At 40.6% G+C, this 16,719-nt stretch overlaps 1 protein-coding gene across 6 annotated transcripts in view; it reads left to right on the top strand.

The window, feature by feature from the left end:
- Positions 1–16,719, top strand: part of NPNT (nephronectin) — an 80,321-nt gene that overhangs the window by 58,325 nt on the left and 5,277 nt on the right. For all 6 annotated transcript variants that reach the window (XM_024993514.2, XM_059887713.1, XM_024993512.2 and 3 more), the window contains 2 exons: positions 10,074–10,160; positions 10,731–10,829. In XM_024993514.2, the coding sequence (XP_024849282.1) occupies positions 10,074–10,160; positions 10,731–10,829 (186 nt within the window). The remainder of the gene's footprint in view (positions 1–10,073; positions 10,161–10,730; positions 10,830–16,719) is intronic.

Here is a 16,719-nt window from a genome sequence, read left to right as displayed (position 1 = left end):
TGTTTTCCCCTGCGGCGGGTCATACAATGCCTGGGACGGAGTAGGCGCTCAGAAATATTTGTTGAATGAAGTGAAATGGATTTTTATATTGGATTCAGCTATTTCTCAACTATTCAATAGACTATTGATTCTTACAGGCTATCCCCAAATAATCTAATTTATTTCAGACTTATGATCTTTCTCTTAGGCTGATGAAGCTTAATGTAGCTATTAAAATAAAACATTCTCTGGAAAACTAAATCTAACATACTTCTAAATTTTTAAGCATGATTCTGAGAAACAGTCAAAAGACATTGGAAAAGAATATAAGACAGAGGCATATGAAAATGAGAAGTTTTTAGCCAGTGTTGAGGATAGAATACATTGAATCAGAAGATATGGTTTTGATTCTCACCTCTATTACATGTGAGTTCAGTGACTTTGGACTGATTACTGTGTTTTCTACCTGCATGTTTTCATCTGTTAAATGGCAGTGGTATTTAACATTCTCATAGAGTGCTTCAGGGATCAAACATAATACAAGTAAAAATGTTTGCGAATTTTTAAATACTGTGAAATGTAAAAGATTGTTGTATTTTATAGGAATGGCTGTGATGGGGAGCATTTAAATAATATGTGATTAAGACAATAACTTTTATATATGATATGGAATATTAAGCATATGTTTTTTAAATAATTTCAACGTGAGGAACCCTAGGTTTTTCAGATTGTGTGAACAGAGTTATAATCAGATATATTTGCAGGACTAGCCCTAGCTTGTTTTAAGCAACACTGAAGTTACCTGATGGGCTTCCCTAGTGGTTCAGATGGTAAAAGAATCTGCTTGCAATGCAGGAGACCTGAGTTCAATCCCTGGGTTGGGAAGATCCCCTGGAGAAGGAAATGGCAACCCACTCCAGTATTCTTGCCTGGAGAATCCCATGGACAGAGGGGCCTGGTGAGCTATAGTCTGTGGGGTTGCAAAGAGTTGGACATGACTGAGCGACTAACACTTTTGCTTTCAAAGTTACCTGATACAGCATTAAATTCTTGTTCCTCCACTAATGGGACAGACCAATGCTTTTCAAAGTGTTTCATAGAACATTAGTTTTCTGGGATATTAGGCAAGTGTATACCTAAAAAAGTTCTGAAGTCGAATAAATTTGAGAGATCCTATGCTTAGTCAGGGCTTCCCAGGTGACACAGTGGTGAAGAATCTGCCTGCCAACGCAGGAGACACAAGAGATTCAGGTTTGATCCCTGGGTTGGGAAGATCCCCTGGAGGGGAGGGCATGACAACCCACTCCAGTATTCTTGCCTGGGAAAGCCCACGGACAGAGGAGCCTGGTGGGCTACAGTCCATGGGGTCACAAAGAGTCAGACATGACTGAGCAACTGAGTAAGCCTGCAGGTTTAGTCAACTTAAATAGGTTTGTTAAGTATAGGACTTTTCAATATGCTAGCGGTCATTATGAATCTCTTGAAGAGGCATATAAGGTGCATCAATTCCCAAATGGATTTAACCATGGGATTATTTAACTGTTGGGCTCAGAGTTCATTATAGCCCACTTCAGACCAGGCTGGGCTGAACTAAGACTTCTAGAGACCACAAACCCAATAGCCTTATCCCATTAGCTGTCATTTATGTGGTTTCTGAAACTACTGGGTTGATCTTGGACTCAAAGAGCCTGGTGGGGATGTAGTAAGGGGGTGTAGGGAGGACAGAAAATTACCGGGCAGACTTAGAGCAAGAAAGGCAGATTTAACTGGTGGGCTGCCTGCCTGGATATCAGAGGTATGCTGCAGGGGATTGCTAAAAGGTTGAAGACCAAGTGAACACCAAAGACAAAAATCTGGTATCAGAGCAAGTAGGAGGGATCCCAAAGCAGAGAAAAAAGGAAAAACGCTATATAGAACCCAAAGTAAAGGATGTTAGGGAAAAATGCAATTCCAGTCTAGCAATACAGTGAAATATTATGCATTGATTTCTTTTTCTAAAAAATGTTCACTGACTTGGAAAAGTACTTAATTTATAAAAATGTTAAGTGAAAGAGAATATACAGAACTGGATATACCATTTGATCCCAATTAGGTATAAAATACACATCTTCCTATGTCTGTATGAATACAAAAGTCTGGAAGAAAAAAGACCAAAATAGTAACCATGGATCTATCCAGTTGTTGATGTTTGGGGTGATTTTCACTGTCTTTTTGTTATCCTCATGCAGTGATTTTTAATCTTCCCATTCCCCGTAGTAAATTACTGGTCACAGTAATTTATTACAACAGTCATTCCTTAGGAGAGGGTGGTTGTTGTTCAGTCCCTAAGTCATGTGCAACTCTTTGCAACCGACCCCAAGCATGCCAGGCTTCTCTGTCCTTCATTGTCTTCTGTAGAATCCCACCCTCCTAGCAAGAGAGTTTTGTGTTTTGAAAAAGTACCCCAGGGAATGTTGATGGTGAATCATGTTAACTTTATTAGAACTTTCTGGTTTTTAAAAACACAAAGTTTTGTTAACTTCTATTTTTAACCTTTCAAAATTTGTTTATAATTGAGCGTGTCAGATTTGTCCAGTTTTAGCTAGAAAGCTCTGCAAGGAATATAATAGCACTGGGATCAGGAAGTAGATTTTTCTCAGAGTGTTATCAGAAGCCCAGTTGAACCAGAGTAATTTAGGGTACTTATTTAAGATGTAGAGTCCTAATCCACACATTAACTAGTTTGGACTTTCTGGGGAGGCATGTCTCAGTTTTCAGTGTGTGTATAAATCAGACAGAGACTATGTTAAAAATGTCCAACTCTTAGAATTCCATGGACTGTAGCCACCAGGCTCCTCTGTCCATGGGATTCTCCAGGCAAGAATACTGGAGGAGGTTGCCATTTGCTTCTCCAGAGGATCTTCTTGACCCAGGAATCAAACCTGGGTCTCCTGCATTGTAGGCAAGTTCTTTACTGAAGAGTAGGGTTCCCTAAAACACAGTGACAACTCAGTACAGCAAAACCATGCCATGAATGGAGACAAAGCCAGCTGTGGGTTGTTCCACCTGCAGTGCAGGAGATGCAGGAGATTCGGGTTTTATCCCTGGGTCTGGAACAGCTCCTGGAGAAGGGCATGGCAACCTACTCCAGTCTACTTGCCTGGAGAATTCCATGGATAGAGGAGCCTCATGGGCTACAGTCCATGGAGTCACAAAGATTTGGACATGACTGGGCAATGGAGCGTGCACACATGGTTGTTTAAAATTTAACACTTGTGCCTAAAACATAGTGTATAGCATCTGGGCCATATCAAGAAGGAAAGTGTTGCAGAATAAAGATTATGGAATATAATGTAATATGTATCAGGGGCTTTTAAGAGTGGCCATATCAGAAAAACAGACTCATTGTTGCTGTAATACTCTAGATCATGACTGTGTGCTGAAATTCCAATTGAGCACCATCAGTAAGACAGAGTTGTTTGCACTTTAATGATTGCTGCTTGGCTGCCTCCTGTCCACAAGTTCTTTCTCTTTTCCCTTTTACGGATTTTGCAGTCTGTGGCTGGTGTGATCACATTGTTCCATAGTCATGGAAATATGATCTCTTTTCTGATTCTGTGTGGTGATGAGTAAAAAGATTGTTTCTGCTGAGGGGTGAAAAGGTCTTCAAACTAGTTTGCTTTCTAGTAGACCGTAAGGCCTAGAGAGACCCTGGAGAAGATGCCTGGCATCTTCCTGAAGATGAAATTTCAACAAATGTTTTGAAGGACTGCTTGAAGGTCAGGTTCGAGTGCTGTGAATTCTGAAAGTTTTCAAGGCATTTTATTTATATTTTAATTGGATCCTGTGATGGCTGTTTAAAAAAAAAATAGCTCTCTCCGGAAGGTATAAATTGAGTTCTTGGTGAACATGAGCAAAGTCAGAGATCAGATTTTTTTGTTGAGTTGCTGTGCACATTTAGAGTTGTAATGAAAAATACTATGCTCATAGCCACTCTGTGACTTGCAGCATGTTATCAAATCTTCCTGTGCCTTTGTTTCCTTATCTGTAGGTGGGGGTAATAACAGTATCTGCTTCATTGGGCTGTTGTGAAAATCAGGTGAGAGAGTGCTTGTAAAACTCTTACCATAGTGTTTGGCATACAATAAGAACTCAATACCCAAAAGCTGTACTACTTCTATTGATAATGTTGAATTCATTTACATGGTGAAGAAAACATGTCCCACTTAACTCATAAAAACACAGCCTTATTTTGTCTTCTAGTTTTGAGTTTATATTTTTCTGATGCTTTTTATCATGTTTCATTACTTATGACCAAGTAATTGGAATATCCTGTTTTATTTTTTTAGGTATTTATGGTACCTAATTGAACAGTGGTAATGTTAAAACAGAGACAGTATCACCTCAACTTCTTTACTGAGCAAATAGTGACGACAGCCTTTTCAGAGATGAATCTATGTAGATGGGAAACTTACATGATGGGTCTTCTAAATACCAGAAATAAAAGCTTTCCCTTTTCCTTTGAAGTGATTCATTAGCCCCAAGGGCATGAGGCCTGTCCCTCACAGTGGTGGGCTTCTGTGTCACCCAGGGTATTGGTGCTGTGCTCATCCAGGCAGCAATAGTCAGAGAGTCGGCTATGGTACCACCTGTGCTCTGTTCTAGGGCTCAGACTCAGGCCTCACCTTCTAACTTCCTTTGGCTTATAGGAAAGCAAAGGGACAAAATGTTTCTGGTGGTAAAACCTAGGAATCTTCAGAGATTACAGAGTGGGGATGAAAGGCAAGGAGTCTGAGATGCTGTCTTTTGCCTCCCACCACTCCTCTCTTCCTTGTTCTTTGCCTCCACATTCCTTGTCCAGTGATCTGTGATCTAGAAAAGATGAGTCATCACTCTTAGGTCATACTTAGAGAAAAGCCATCTCTTAGACATTCTCTTCTCCTGGTGTGGCTCTAGGCAAGTGCTTCAAGTCATCCTGCAACCTTACTAGAAGAGAAAGAGAAGTTACAAAAATGGGGCTGATTATTGTTAGCTGTGTCTATGTTCCTACCTTTCACTAGAGATTTAATTTTTTCCAGTTCTACTCTTTACTCTCAGCCCAAAGGTGTCTTTTGAACTTTGGGGATTTTTCCCACAGTGAAAGCTTTGGCACACTGGGGCTTATTTCTGTGGAGCTCAGCAACCTTTTGCATTTTGTTAGTGATCGGTAGATGACTGAGAATTTTCTCTAAGGTAGTTAAGGAAATTTCAGATCTCTTTTCTAATCTTTTTATTTGCTTCCCTGTGGTGATTTAAAGCTGTACTGTGTATGTTCTTCATCTGGAGAAGGAAGAAAAGGGCAGGGGAGAGAGGGAAGTGGGGCAGGGGGAGAGGAGGGGAGGGGAGAAAGGAGGAGGGGAGCAGAGAGAGGTGAGAGATAGCCTCTTAAAACCCTTGTCATTCATGCCCACTTCTGCCACAAGAAAGAGCCTTCAGAATATTAGGGAAGTTACGTATGTACCATTTTCTCCAGATGAACTAAACCGCTAAGTATAGAAAGAATTTAAGACAGTGTTATCTTTAATCTTCTAGTCCTGCAACAAATGCCAAAACTGGCCTGGGTAATGTCATGGGAGCCACCCTGGAACAGAAACAGAATTTGTAAACCTACCTTTAATAAATTGTGCTTACATTCTGCTATAGTAGTTACTCTTTGAAAGAAGTCTGGTAGTAGGTGTGCGGGATAATATTTACATTTCCTTCACTGGGCTTACCTTTTTTTCAATTGGAGTTGACTTGCTTTACAGTGTTGCATTAGTTTCTGCTACAGCACAGTGAATCAGTTATCTGTGTACATGAATCTCTTTCCTGGGTTTCTTTCCCGTTTAGGTAACCACGGGAAATTGAGCAGAGTTCCCTGTGCTGTGTAGCGGGTTCTCAGTAGTTATCTATTTTATACATAGGCTTTAGGGGCTTCCCTGGTGGCTCAGTTGGTAAAGCGTCTGCCTGCAATGCGGGAGACCCAGGTTCAGTCCCTGGGTTGGGAAGATCCCCTGGAGGAGGAAGTGGCAATCCACTCCAGTATTCTTGCCTGGAGAATTCCAAGGACAGAGGAGCCGGATGGGTCGCAAAGAGTGAGACACGACTAGGCAACTAACACTTATACAAAGTAGAGTATATATGTCACTGTGCTTACTTTTAATGTTTTTTGGTAAAAATACTCAGTTGACTCTTGGGGAAACCTCATTTATGAAAACAGGTTATATATTAATATCATTATCCCTGAGGAAAATATACTTAATAGAACATCCCAGGGCAGAGTTCCTTTTAAGAGGTTTTTTGCTTGTCTGTGTGGCCAGTTCTTCTCCCAGGCTTCAGGGCTCCTGTGTCCCCCAGCCATCGGGAACATCCTGGGCCCCTGAGCCCCATCCAACCACATTTTATCCGTCTGTCTGCTTGCTTCAGTACCTGTTCCTTCTCTTTATTTTAGTTCATAAGATTATAAGAAGTAGGTTTCGGTGGATGAAACATTGGCTAATGGAAGAGAAGGTTTTAGGAAATTATCTAAAGAGTATATGAAAACATTCTTTGGTTGGTGTTAATTGTGGTCCTAACTGCCCTTTGGCAGCCAATCCCCCCTGTTCATCCTCTACGCTCCAGCCAGAATGCTGTACCTGATCTTGGCGCTCCTCTGTTACAGTCTTAGAGACTTCAGTTTCAACCAGAATGAAGTCCACAGTCTTCACAGTGCTGTAAAAGGCCCTGCAGAATCTGCCTGCACCTCTAGCTTTATTTGGAGCCCTCCCTACTTCCCCTCTCCACCACCGCCTCCAGCACCCTCGTGAGCTCTGCCCCTGGAATGATGTTCACATTCATACCTGATCAGTCTCTAGGGCGCCAGCTCACAGTAACTCATCCTGCAGGTCATAGTGTAAGCAGCTCCTCTCAGAGATGTTCATGCATCTGTCTTCTGGTCAGCCCCCTGTTCCCCGGGGAGTCTTTAACCCATTCTGTCATTTTGTGTGTGTGATAATGATCCAGTTTCACTTTTTTTTTTTTTGCATGTGGCCATCCAGTTTTCCCAACATTTTTTATTGAGGAAACTGTTCTTTCCACACTGTAGACTCTTGGTTCCTTGGTCATATATTAATTGACCATGTAAGTGTGAAGCATGGGAGTGTATATCTCATCACTTTTTTCTAGTCTGTTTTTTTCTTTGTTCATTTGTTTTTCTTGTACATAGTGGAAATCATTTCATTTAAAGTTTTATATAAACTGTAAAATATACCAGGGGGTGGGTAGTGAACCTTCTCTTGACACTTCAGTGGGACACTTCAGTCCATACTGGTGTGTGTAAGGAAGGAGGACTCGTTGAATAATTTAGCAGAGCCACAGACTGCAGCACACACAATTGTAAGAACTAATAGCTGCTGAGCATCTTAGGTCTAAATTCCTTGGAATACTTCCCGGTGAACTGCAATGAAGGTGGGCATGACCATCCACTGCTAAATTAAATGGTTCTTGGAAACGAAGTGCCTAAAATACTAATGAACCATCTGGCACTTGACAAGTTGTTAGATGACTAATTCTCTGAGTGGCTGTTTTCCAAACGTGTGGTCTCATCCCTTACTTTTAACCTCCATCCCTCCCACTTTCTTCATTTCTGAGCATCCTCCAGACACTGTGAATACCTTTCTCTCATATTTCCAAGCACCTTCTTTGTACTCACTGCCTTAAATACTCGCTCTTCCCCGTCTCCAGCACTTGGCTTTTAGCTTGGAAGGTTCCATCTTCTTTCCGTCTCAGACTGATCAGTGGTTGCTCAGAGAGGACCTCCTTGGTAAAACAGGCCCTTGTGCCAGGAAACCTTTGTCCTGTCCTCCCCTCTGCACCAAGACTCTCCTTACCATTTGACGTCCTTCATTTAGAGAAATGGGGGCTGATAAACCTTCATCAGTTCAGTTCAATTCAGTTGCTCGGTCATGTCTGACTCTTTGCAACCCCATGAATCACAGCACACCAGGCCTCCCTGTCCATCACCAACTCCCGGAGTTCACTCAGACTCACGTCCATCGAGTCAGTGATGCCATCCAGCCATCTCATCCTCTGTCATCCCCTCCTCCTCCTGCCCCCAATCCCTCCCAGCATAATGCCCTTAAAATATGGTAGTGTCAAATTTGAGCTATTCCAGTCCAGAGATGATTTGTATATTCTATAACAAGAGAAGGGAACAAAAAAGTAATTGTTCTATGGATTTGGTTTTTTTAAAAAAACTCTATGTCATGAGAAATGAAACATGTGTGCCTACAACCCTGTAATATTTCTAGTCATAAGAGGCGGACTGCCTCTCAGAACTCCAGATGAGGAAAGGAAAGCTGAAATTGGACGACTTTGCTGTCAGTCATTTGGGTGTAAAAGTGGCCTCCCCAAGGGCGCTTGTGATCAGTTTGTCCCGAGATCTTGTCCATTAACTATCCTCTCTTCTTCCACCCATCTGATGCTGTATTTCAGATGGGTATATATGAGTGGGGGGCAGGGGGTGGAGATGAGGAAGGGGCTTCAGTGTTTAGATTTCCACAAAAGAAAAACTTCAAAAGTAGTAAGCTAAAAAAATCAGGGCAAGTATTATGGGTTTGTTACTTAATTTTAAAAATTATTGCTAAAAATCATTGGAACATTATTGAAAAAGAACTTTTTTGACTGATGTCTGTTCCTTGGTGTTCTACATCTTTCCTCCCTGCCTTATAAAAATAGAGCTAATTAATTTAAGTTCTGGCAAAGAAAAGGGAGGATTCCCTGGTCTTGGGCCAAGAATCCCCTCCACTACCACCAGCATTCTCTCACACTCTCCACTCCCAGCCCAGCTACTCTCCCTGACATCATCTGGCGCTTTTCCATGCTAGTTTTCATTAGAATTTGGAGTTGTAGTGTCCTAAATTCTACATTTAAAATTTGCCTCTCCCATTAGAATGCAGGCTCCGAGGGGGCCGGGTCCTTCTTGCTCTTGTGCAGTCTGTTTCCTCGGGACCTCCCCCAGGGCTTGACATATGTGTGGCAGTTAGATGTACATTGAAGAAGTAAATAAATGGATATGAATCCATTTTTAAAGTGTACATGGGCTTCTGACAAGGTCGTCCCATTCACTCAATAAACACTTACTGAATGCCTGTCACTTGGTTCAACCCTGGAAATGCCACATGAATAAGACGTGATTGATGCCCTCCAGGACTTCAGAAGCCAGCAGAGGGAGAGACGCACATGTGTGTAAATGACTGCAGTTCTTTAGGAAAGGGTGGAATGGCAGCATGTAAATATGAGCTTTCCGAGTACAGTGGGGAAGAGTTGAATTCACTCAGAACATTAGAGTTTTCACCCAGCCAGTGGTATTTATGCTGAGCTTTGAACAGAGATCTTGCCTGGAGAATCCCATGGACAGAGGAGCCAGGCAGGCTACAGTCCATGGGATCGCAAAGAGTCAGACATGCCTGAGCGACTAAAAAAAACATTTTTTTTTTTTTGTAACAGAGAGGGGAGGTTAGATTGGTTAATTAGCAGGAAGAAGAGCATCCCGGGCTGGGCAGGGGGTCAGAGAGGTGAACAGGACAGCATGTTCGGGCAGTACTGTGTGTTTTAGGGGGTGGATTGTGAACTCTGTGCTAAGGGGTTTGGATTTGATCTAAAAGGAGCCCGGGATCCTGCTTAAGCCCTGAAGCCTATCGCAGATGCGGAGTACACTGGAGACGAGTTCATGCTTTGGTTAGAAAGTTAAACCGTTCGCTGCAATTACAGGCATCCCCCCCGCCCATTAAAACAGCCCATAATGTATCTTTCATAGACAAATTTTAGAATTTCATAGAGATATTTTGCTAGAAATTGGTAGCTGTTTTAAAATGTATTTTCCAGATACTTTTTAATGTATGTTGAATTTTAGAAGCTTTTGAAACCCATTTATTAAAATTGTACCCAGAAAAATGTTATCTCTCCAGAACAAACTTCATGAATCCTCATATGAACTGTGATGAAATATTTTGGAGTTTCCAGATGAGTGTAATACCTATGTCTTTCCCCCATTGTTAAAGGTAATGCCTGTTTGTCAATGCCTCATTAAAACTGAACAAAATGCATCTCTCTTGCAGTTCCACGGCAGCCTTCAAATGACTTGTTTGAAATATTTGAAATTGAAAGAGGAGTCAGTGCAGATGATGAAGCAAAGGATGATCCAGGTAGATCCCTATATTCTTAGTACTGTTATAATGACACTATTCCCCTCTATTTCATTAGAATAACATTTTTTAATTGGAGGATAATTGCTTTACAATGTTGTGTTAGTTTCTGCTTTACATCAACATGAATCAGCTTTAAGTAAAACAGCTTTTAAATTGTAGATTGTTTGGTCACATCTGAGAAAATGGTACTTTTTTCTTCTTTTTTTACCACTTGGTTTCCCCTGTAGTTAGATCAGTTGAGCAAAACAGTGAATCGTCATTATCTTCTTTTAAAAAATATTTAAGCAGCATTAAGCTGAGGAGGAAGTCATATTTTATACGTGATGATGTAACAAGGTCATAATTTGGCAGCAATGGTGTGTTCTATTTTTACAGCTGAGCACTGATGCACCATTGTGCTGAGAAAGGATTCATGTGATTTCCTTTTGATCTCATGGACAGACCTTCTGGTGGGATATTTAAATGTGGACAGGAGAGAACACTTGAACAGATACTCCTAGTTCTCAAGACTTTGTTGTTAGCCCTTGGGTTTGTGGTCTACTCATCTTTCTGGTAATTTCCTTGCAGGTGTTCTGATACACAGTTGTAATTTTGACCATGGGCTTTGTGGATGGATCCGGGAAAAAGACAGTGACGTGCACTGGGAACCAGTGAGGGATCCAGCAGGTAAAACCATTCGTCTAACTCTAGTACACATTTCAGCTGGGTCCTATCTGAGGACCCAGTTCCGCTACCCAAGGATGCTGCGACACAGCTCTCTGTTTACTCAGTAGAAAAGAACGTGTGTCCAGCATTCATCTTCCATTTTTTTAGGTGAACTGAATTTGTTAGCTAGCAATTAGAATTATAAGTAGACAAGCAATTTATTAAAAGGCCAGCTAATTTCTCTCAAAACAGCTTGGTGTAAATATAAAACATGTAGACTCATTCTAACATATAAAGTTATGTGTAGTGCCCCCTGCCCAAGGATAAAAATAATATGGTACAGCAGCCATCATATAGTCCCTGGTTGTTTTCTTGATTATGTCTTTCTTTAAGAAATAGTAGAAGGAAACAGTGGAAATTTCTGTGAAGTTGTGGATCTCTCACAATCTAATTTTCAGTCTAATTTGGATGTTGGACAAATTCGTTATAAATTACCACCACTTTTTCTACAAGTGAATGTTATTGCAAAGGTAGATGTAAATATAGACACTCGGAAAATTAAGACTTTTAAATTACACATGTCCTACAAATCTAAAGTTTCAGAAATTACAACATGTTTTGTCATCTTGCTTCAGGAAACAAAGCTACATATTATTGTTGGTTTTCCCCTCCTCCCTTTAGTAGTTAATCTTTTATGGGTGAGTCAAACTTAATGGAAGGGTGAGAAGTTTGGGTTCTTTTTTTTCCTTTTTACACTCCCGATTCTAGACTAGGGAATGAAAGATGAAAATCATGAAAAAAAGAATAAAAAAAAGTTACTTGCTTTAAAAGCCTAGTTCCTCAATACTATCCCAGCTATAGAGATAGAGCACAGAACATGTAAAGGTTAGCTTGAGGATATGCTCTATTAAAATCAGCTCTTCTTAGTGGTCAGTATGCACCAAATCAGCCGGAGACCTTGTTAAAATGTAGGTTTTCATGCATTTCTCATACTTCCTGGGGATACTTTTCAGGTTCATCCCTCATGTACATTTTGAGTAGCAAGTTATTAAAGATTGGGGGCCAAAATATATTCATTAGATCCCCTAAGACTGAAATGTTAGAGATATTTAAAAAATGAAATTTGAGGTAAGCTTTTAAAAAATTCCCTGGTGGTTCAGATGGTAAAGAATCTGCCTGCAATGTTAGACACCTGGATTCAGTCCCTGGATTGGGAAGATTGCCTGGAGAGGGGAATGGCAACCCACTTCAGTATTCCTGCCTGGGGAATTCCATGGACAGAGGCGCCTAGCAGGCTATAATTCATGGGGTCACAAAGAGTCAGACACGACTGAACGACTAACTGTTTCTCTTAAAAAATAAGTATGCAATAAATTCAGAGGGATTTTTAGATTTAACTATAAAATAATTTTTAATCTCACATACACACATACCAGTACATTCTCTCTCATTCTCACTTAAGGTTAGCTCTGAGACAGATGACATTATTATTAATGTCATAGATAACTGTGAATAAGGGAGAAATCAACATTTATTTGATATGTACTATAGTCCTGACTCATTCATCATCTCAGTTTTATTTAATCCTCTTATCTACCCTGTGGAAGTAATGTTTTTATTTCACAAAGGCCCAGGGGTTACATCAGTTTCCTAAGGCTACAGAGCTACAGAACAGACTTCCCATCCAGGCCTCTCTATCCTGCCTATGCAGCCACCTCAGCAGTTCAGTGCCCACAACCCTTGCAGCATTACTGAGGTTGGCCCCATCCAGCCTGGACTCCCTGTCCTGGGATTGTGTACATGATCTGATTAGCAAGTCTCAGGCCTGGAGATTTGAGTGACCACTGACCCGGAGTAGTGTGCTATAGAAGGAAGGATCTTTAGCAACCTGATGTGAAAAATGGTGAATAATGCTCATAAGCATAATGAATAACTGTTCTAAGTAAGGTACACTGGGGAGAGTAATTCACACTCAACTCAGAATTCATTGCACTTGTCTGTAAACAGCCCATGTGAAATGTTTGACTTTTTAGAATTTAAATACTGTCTTTTAGAACCAATTTAGTACTTTTCAATAGTTTTTATTATTCATCACATATGTAAATATTTAAATTTGCTGTGACCAACCCCCCCTCCCCGCCCCCCCCGACCCCTGCACCCCCACCAAATCCACTTGCCCTCCAAGAGGAAAATGAAAAGAGGATTGGCAGTTAGAATGGTAGACAGAAAAAGGTCTGAAACGGTCCTTTGGCTGTGATAATACAGAACAAGTGGAAAGGAATGGTAGCTGCCTGGGTAATTAGACAGCTCCTGCTCATTGGCTCTGGCCCCTTTTCTGGGGTTGCTCCAGGTTTCTGCCAACAGCTTGGATGAACTGGATGTTGAAGGCGTACTAACCAATCTGTGGATAACTTAAAGCCATGGGAGAAAGCAACTGTGTGTGCTGACACAAACACCCTCCAAAGATTAGACCAGTGGGCCACACTTAAGAGGCGGCATCTCCTGGGGATGAATACATAGTGTAGCTCTTGAACCACCCACACAACTGTGGGAGTGCAAGGATGTGACTTAGCAGTAAGTGTGAAAGACTTAGAGTTTTTATGGATAAAATCAATGTGAGTGAACCCTGTGTCACTGCTGCCAGAAAGTTGGGTCATTTGCATAGAAATAGGTATTTTTTTCTAGAATGCAAAATACACTTTGGTTCTTACCAGTCAGAGAAAAGAGGTAATTGTCGGTGACTCAGAAGAGTATGACCTTGATAGAAAGATATCTCAAAGCTTATAGAAAAACAGGTAAGAAAGCCAGGAACCCAGAATGTTTAGTCTGGAGTAGAAATAATGGAACAGGGCAGCTTTTCAAATACATGACCGGCAACATCTATCTCCGTTGTTCTGTGACCGCAAGGGGATAAGAACTTGGATCAGTAGGTAGAAACTTACAGGGGGGCTGACCTTTGCTCACTATCAGAACTTTCCCATAGTCAGAGCTGTCTAAAGAGAGATCAGGGGGCTGTCAGTGGGGACCTTGGACTGGGCGACACATGACAAGGTGTTGTTTTGAGAATTGGACAAGGGTTGGATTCGAGCCCTGGGAGCCTCTGAACCAGAATGGAACATCCCAGGTCATCCACGGAAATCAGAGAGCAGAGTTCTATCTTGGAAAATGGATGGGAAGACCAAAGATGACAGAGTTAGAAGAGGTGGTTAGAAGACCAAAGATGATACAGCTTATATGTCAGGGCATAATTGCAGGTGGGTTTTTTTGTTTTGTTTTGTTTTGTTTTTTAGCACATATCGGGAAATTCTGACCATATACAGATTCTAACACACTCAGATGATAAATACTACTGAAGCTTACTTTCTGAGCCTACTTTTCTTCTAGGAAGTCCAGGTGAGGTTGTGTGTATATCACATGCTTAAGGCCAGAAAAAGACTATAAGCAATTTAATCAATCACTTTTGTGTGATTATTCTAATTACCAAACTGTTTGCTTTTTGCTTCTTTCTATCTAGATTATACCATTTGTAAGGGAACATATGTTTGGATTTCTGCAGTTATGACTGATTTTTATGTTGTGTATTTCTTATGCAAGATCCAGATTTGCAAATATTCTTAGATACTAATATCTCTAAGACAAACCTTAATTAAACAAACTTACAATTTTGAGAAATAGCTGCAAAATAAGTGCATTTATTAGCTGCTTTCCTCGTGCTGATTAGATTTTGTTATCACATTCAGTCTTGAACTTAATTGTGACTTAGTGAAATTAATCCATCCTCTAGGGAGTGTGTGCTCCTGACAGATGTGATGTTGTGCTATAGACTTGTTGCTGTGACCCTGAATACATGTCCTTTTCCTGTAGCGTCAAGACTAAACTTGGGACCCTTTTCCTGGAACCCTAATCTCTGGGAATCAAGAGTTAAGGGCAACTGACTCAGCCTGCTACTGAGAGCTACAGGGAATTCATTTAAATATAAAATTATATGCTAGCATGTATGTACAAGTATGTCTACTGTAGCATTAAGAAACATTATTTTGAAATACATTATTTTGAAAACAGGAAAAGAAAAGCTCCCTCCTAACCCTGGCTGCCAGATGCAGCCAGTTTCTTGGTTACCTTTCCAGAGAGAGATTTTTCCACACAACAGCCCCCTCTTCGGTACCTTGCTTCTTCCACTTAACGGTGTTATCTTAAGAGTTAACATGAGTGTGGACTTTGAAGCCAGGAAGCCTGGGCTGTAACCTGGCACCACCACTTACTAGCTTTGATCTTGAGCAAGTTAAGTTACTTCAGTAGTGTCTGCTAAACATATGTAAAGCATTTAAGGCAGTCCCCGGCCCAGAGTTACCATTAAAATAGTATTAGCTGTTGCTGCTGAAGATTGTTCTGTATCAGCACATACAGGGCACCCTCACTCTTGTTAATGGTGGTTACTCCATTACTCCTTAAACGTATTTAAACAGCCATCCACTGAGGGACGTTTCAGTTGTTTCCAGCCTTTGGATAGTTCAGACAATGCTGTAGTAAGTAACCTTGTCCAGATATCATTTCCTATCTGTTTGAAATTAAAATTTTATCACCTGTATATCTGGCATCTATTATTGACCAAAACCAACTTTAGATACTGTGATGCTTTAAATTGAATCCATGAAAATAAATGTAATTTTATATTTAAACCAGTATTTTGTAATCAGAAGTGAAAATATTTAATAGGGTAGTTTGTTTGGAATGCTCAATCACTTTTCCCTTACCATTCTAAAGTTGTAATAGCTCCATTTATTAAAAAGGGAAAAAATTCTTTGTGGTTAAAAAACAAAACAAAATAAAAAATTCCTAGTGGCCACAAAGTAGCCCTATACGGGGAGAGCAATTGTAACCTCATTTATAGAATTTGAAGTATCTATATAAAAGGATTATTTGACTCTTCATAGGATTCCTTGGTTTTTGTTAGCTTGTCTTGTTTGCAGGCAGTATCTGGTATGGTGATAGTATCCATTCCACAGGGACTTAAGATAATCCTTGTTTTCTTAAATATTACAGATTAACTGTAATAACCTTATATCTTTGTCTTGACCAAAATACCTGTGATGATTCAAAAAGCTGACTAACAGGGAGACATTCTAAATCCATCTAAATATTTTGGCTCAAAATATTGTTTGGATTCATTTGAGGAAGAGAGAGGTGGAAGGAGTACAAAAAATTGTGTTTGTTTTGGTGAGTCAAGTACATGACTCAGGGACTTATTTCTCTGTTGTTTTTTGCTGTATTCTTGGAACATCATTAATTCAACAAATGGCATTAAACACCTACCATGTATTAGGAATGCAACGGGGTTTAGGGGAGAAGTTGGTTACAACAAAGAGTTCATAGTCTCCTGGAGGAGGGAATTGTGGAGATACGTGATTCCCATGCTGAACAGGTATTCAAGCAGTTTTGAACTCAAACTGTTACTCAGCTACACAGTGGCTGGATGACACCTTGGGTGACTTCACCTCTCAAAACCTCAGGCTTGTCTGCAGATGCAGAAGCTAAAAGGTGTTCACCTCAAGGCTTGTTAGCAGGCTGAATGAGATGCTCCTCATGGAGCACTTGCACAGGTACACCCAGGTCACCTCTTTGGGTCTTTAAAGGCCCAGAGGGGACTTGGTAGAGGAGAAGTCACTTGCAGAATAACATCCCAAACCTTGTCATGTCTTGTGCAGTTTGTGTTAAGAAATCATCTCCAATGAAATGTAAGTGGTGTTTCTACCAAAACAGATACACATGTTTAGCATTGCAACCACATTCTTCCTATGGACAAGTCAGTGTTGAGACATCAGTGTGTTTTTCAGTTGGTTGCAATAAAACAGCCTGAGGGGAATGTCATTTGTACACGGACTGAGTTTCAAAATATGACTTGCAGCTTTCC

Source organism: Bos taurus, chromosome 6 (genome assembly GCF_002263795.3).
Source record: "Bos taurus isolate L1 Dominette 01449 registration number 42190680 breed Hereford chromosome 6, ARS-UCD2.0, whole genome shotgun sequence".
NCBI lineage: Eukaryota > Metazoa > Chordata > Mammalia > Artiodactyla > Bovidae > Bos > Bos taurus.
This window is presented reverse-complemented; position numbering and strand designations above follow the sequence as displayed.